The following is a 3446-nucleotide window of genomic DNA, read 5'->3' on the forward strand; positions in this document are numbered from 1 at the left end:
ATTTGAATTCAGGTCCCACTGACTCCAGTGTTCAAGCCAATGTTCTCTAGCACCACAAATATTTATCTTTACTCCGTATATCTCCATGTATTTTTAAATGTCCCCAATTTGGATGTTAAAAGTGTAAACTATAGCTCTAGGTTGACCCCAAAATGTCCATATGGAAAATCAGTATTCTTTCTCTGCATAATAAATTACACAATAATTTATTACTTTTGTCTTCTCTGCTTTCAGTGTATTACATTCCCTTATGTTCAGTTTCTATTTGAGAATTCAGAGCCTCATCCTTTTCTGTATTTTTTTTGTTTTTCCAAATTATACTGTGATAGCATAGAATAGTAGGAAAATAGTAGATTTAGATTCAGGAAAATTATGAAGTACAGGTTGGATAAACTCATATAAGAATTACCTTACTCCCTGCAGTCTCTTATTCAATCTTGCAAAAATATTGTGCATTTCAATACTAAAAATGAACATTTCCAAAAGAAAAGTAGATGATTTTGCTCAGTCATTTTAATAAAGTATGACACTTTTTGATTCCATTTGATGTTTTCTTGACAAAGATGAGGAGTGATTTGCCATTTAGAAGTTGTATGCAATATTGATCACTACTCTATATTACATAAAAATAAAAATTAAACTTGTTAGTTAAAAAATCAAGAAAGGACCTAATTTACTGTCAGGAGCAACCAGCAGAAGCCTAAAGTGGAAATGGATCCAGTCTTGTTCTAAGGAACCAGAAAAGTCTGTGTGAATTTGAAATGGAAAGAAGACCCTATGATTCATATCTGACATAGGATTTTTATTTACATATCATAAACAGTGCTGCCAATCACATTAGAATTAATAATATTATTTTAATATGCTTCAAAATGATAGTAATGGAAATGATATTGAAAATAGCATAGATCACTATAAATCTCTCTCTTTTTTTTTTTTTGCAAGGCAATAAGGTGAAGTGACTTAACCCAGGTCACACAGCTAGGAAGTCATTAAGTGTCTGATCCTGGATTTGAACTCAGATTCTCCTGACTCCAGGGTCACTACTATAACAACTGCACCACCTAGCTGCATATAAGTCTAGGGACTTTCTTTTCATTTTTATCTGTGATTCGTCTGTAATTATCAAGATATAAAGAACAACTCATAATCCCACAATTTCACAAGCAAAATTATAGCTTAATGATATTTTTCCTTTTTTTGGATAAAATAGGTCGAAAAATTACATGAGAAAGAGAATTTATGCTATATTACTTAGCAAAATCTTTCTATTCATTACAAATTTTATAGCTTCTTTTATCTGCTTATTCCGAAGACTGTATATAATGGGGTTCAAAAGGGGAGGTATTATGGAATAGATTATTGAAAGGATTATATCTTTAATGGACCCAGATTTTGAAGCTGGTTGTAGGTTCTCAAAGCCAACAGGAAAAATGAACAAAGAAATCACAATAATGTGGGGCAGACAAGTAGAAAATGCTTTTCTTTGTTGTTCTTTCACTGGAAATCTGAGCACAGTGGAAAATATTCTAATGTAAGATGCAATGATCAAGGCAAAGCAGCCTAACCCAACCACCAGAATAGAGATAAATAAGGATAATATATTACTGAATGTCTCTGAGCAAGAAATCTTAAGTAAAGAGGGGATATCACAGAAGAACTGATGAATGACATTGGATTGGCAGAAAGACAATCGAAATGTGTAACCAGTATGGAAACCTGAATATAAAAGTCCAGTGACCAAGCATGTGAGAGTCATCTTCAAGCAGACACTGGGTCGCATGATCACTGTGTAATGAAGTGGGTGACAAATGGCAACGTAGCGATCACGGGCCATGACAGTGAGCAAAGTAAATTCAAAATATGCCAAGAAAATGAGCAGAAATACCTGAACTGCACATCCAGAAAATGAAATAACCCTGTTGTTCAGTAGGGAGTTAATGGATGCTAGGGGAACTGTGACTGATATGTAGCAGGCATCTACAATGGACAAATTCCTAAGGAAAAAATACATGGGGGTGTGGAGTCTCCTGTCAAAAGTGGTGATGATGACAATGAGGAGATTCCCTATCAAGCCTGCTAAGTAAAGTACAAGGAAAAGTAAAGCATATAAGATCTGCAGTTCTTGAGTATCAGAAAACCCCAGAAGAAGAAATTCAGTCACGATGGTGGTAAAATTAGACATTTTCAGATTCAGTAAATGACCTAGGGAGTGAAAGTAAATGGTCCATCAGTCAGATATTATAAGGGATATGTTGCGGATAACAATAAAAACTCATTATTCCATTTCTTTCCTTACTGCATAGGATATGGAACCTGTCTTTTCCTGGATATATGACTCTGGTCAGCCCAGTTACATATCAAAGGAAAGCTCTCAAACTGTTTTATGAGAAATTTAGACTTGAACTTTTAAAGAATATTTTTATATCAGAGAATTCTATTAAAATCATGGATGCATAAAGGTAATAATATACTATCTGTCAATGAATACATCAGTAAAGATGATGTAACCGAAGCCAAAATTCAATAATGAAATTTTAAGTATTAAAGTGCTTGTCATTGTATTCCTTTACCATAGACATGTTAACTTTATGAATATCCATAAATATCATAGAATAGAAAGTCAGAGATTTTTTTAAAAATATTGTTTCAAACCTTTTGCTTGTTTTTGCTACCAATATTTATAGGAACTATAATTTTTTTTCTACTTTCACCACCCTCTACATACTTTCTCAATGACTGAAAGTTGCAAGTGAATGGTAGAGATCTAATATATTTTTCCCATATAGGAATAGGAGACAGGTGAAGTCTGTTAACTTGGCCTTTTATTCTTTCTGATGCTCAGAATATCTCTCATCATCTAATTTTTACCATAGCTCATTACTGGCTCTATTGGTCCTTTCAATTCACTTTTCTTCCATTCAGACTCATAAGGCAACTAAAATAAGTGATCTCTCCCAGCTTGTCTCCTATGGAATGGCATTCAAGGGAGCAAATTGACCTGATAAAAGAAAAGAAAATGAAAACAAAAGAAGGAAGAAACGAAGGCAGGGAGGAAGGCAGGAAGGCAGGAAGGCAGGAAGGCAGGCAGGAAGGAAGGTAGGAAGGCAGGAAGGAAGGAAGGGAGGAAGGAAGGAAGGAAGGAAGGAAGGAAACAAGGAAGGAAGAAAAAAGGAAGGGTGAGAAGAGAAAACAAAAGGGGATACTAAGTATTCCATTCACACTCATATCTTACCTTAACTAGACAACAAATCTTCTTGCTATTAGCTTCTCTAGTCTGAGTTTCACAAAGGTCTGCTGATTTTTTTTTTTCTTGGAAAAGACTTTCAGAAAACACTCAACTCATACTGAATTGACAGAAAATTATAAAGATTCCATTGTTATCTGACCTTCATAATTCCACTGCCTACTATTGGGAAGCATATTTCCCCTCAATCTTTCTAATT

At 34.3% G+C, this 3446-nt stretch overlaps 1 protein-coding gene across 1 annotated transcript; it reads right to left on the bottom strand.

Moving 5' to 3' along the window:
* Nucleotides 1-1240: 1240 nt before the first annotated feature.
* Nucleotides 1241-2185, bottom strand: LOC141492738 (olfactory receptor 14C36-like). The gene has a single exon (XM_074193390.1). The coding sequence runs from the start codon at nucleotides 2183-2185 to the stop codon at nucleotides 1241-1243; it is 945 nt and encodes a 314-aa protein (XP_074049491.1).
* Between the last annotated feature and the right edge of the window lie 1261 nt (nucleotides 2186-3446).

This window comes from Macrotis lagotis, chromosome 1, assembly GCF_037893015.1.
Source record: "Macrotis lagotis isolate mMagLag1 chromosome 1, bilby.v1.9.chrom.fasta, whole genome shotgun sequence".
Lineage (NCBI taxonomy): Eukaryota > Metazoa > Chordata > Mammalia > Peramelemorphia > Peramelidae > Macrotis > Macrotis lagotis.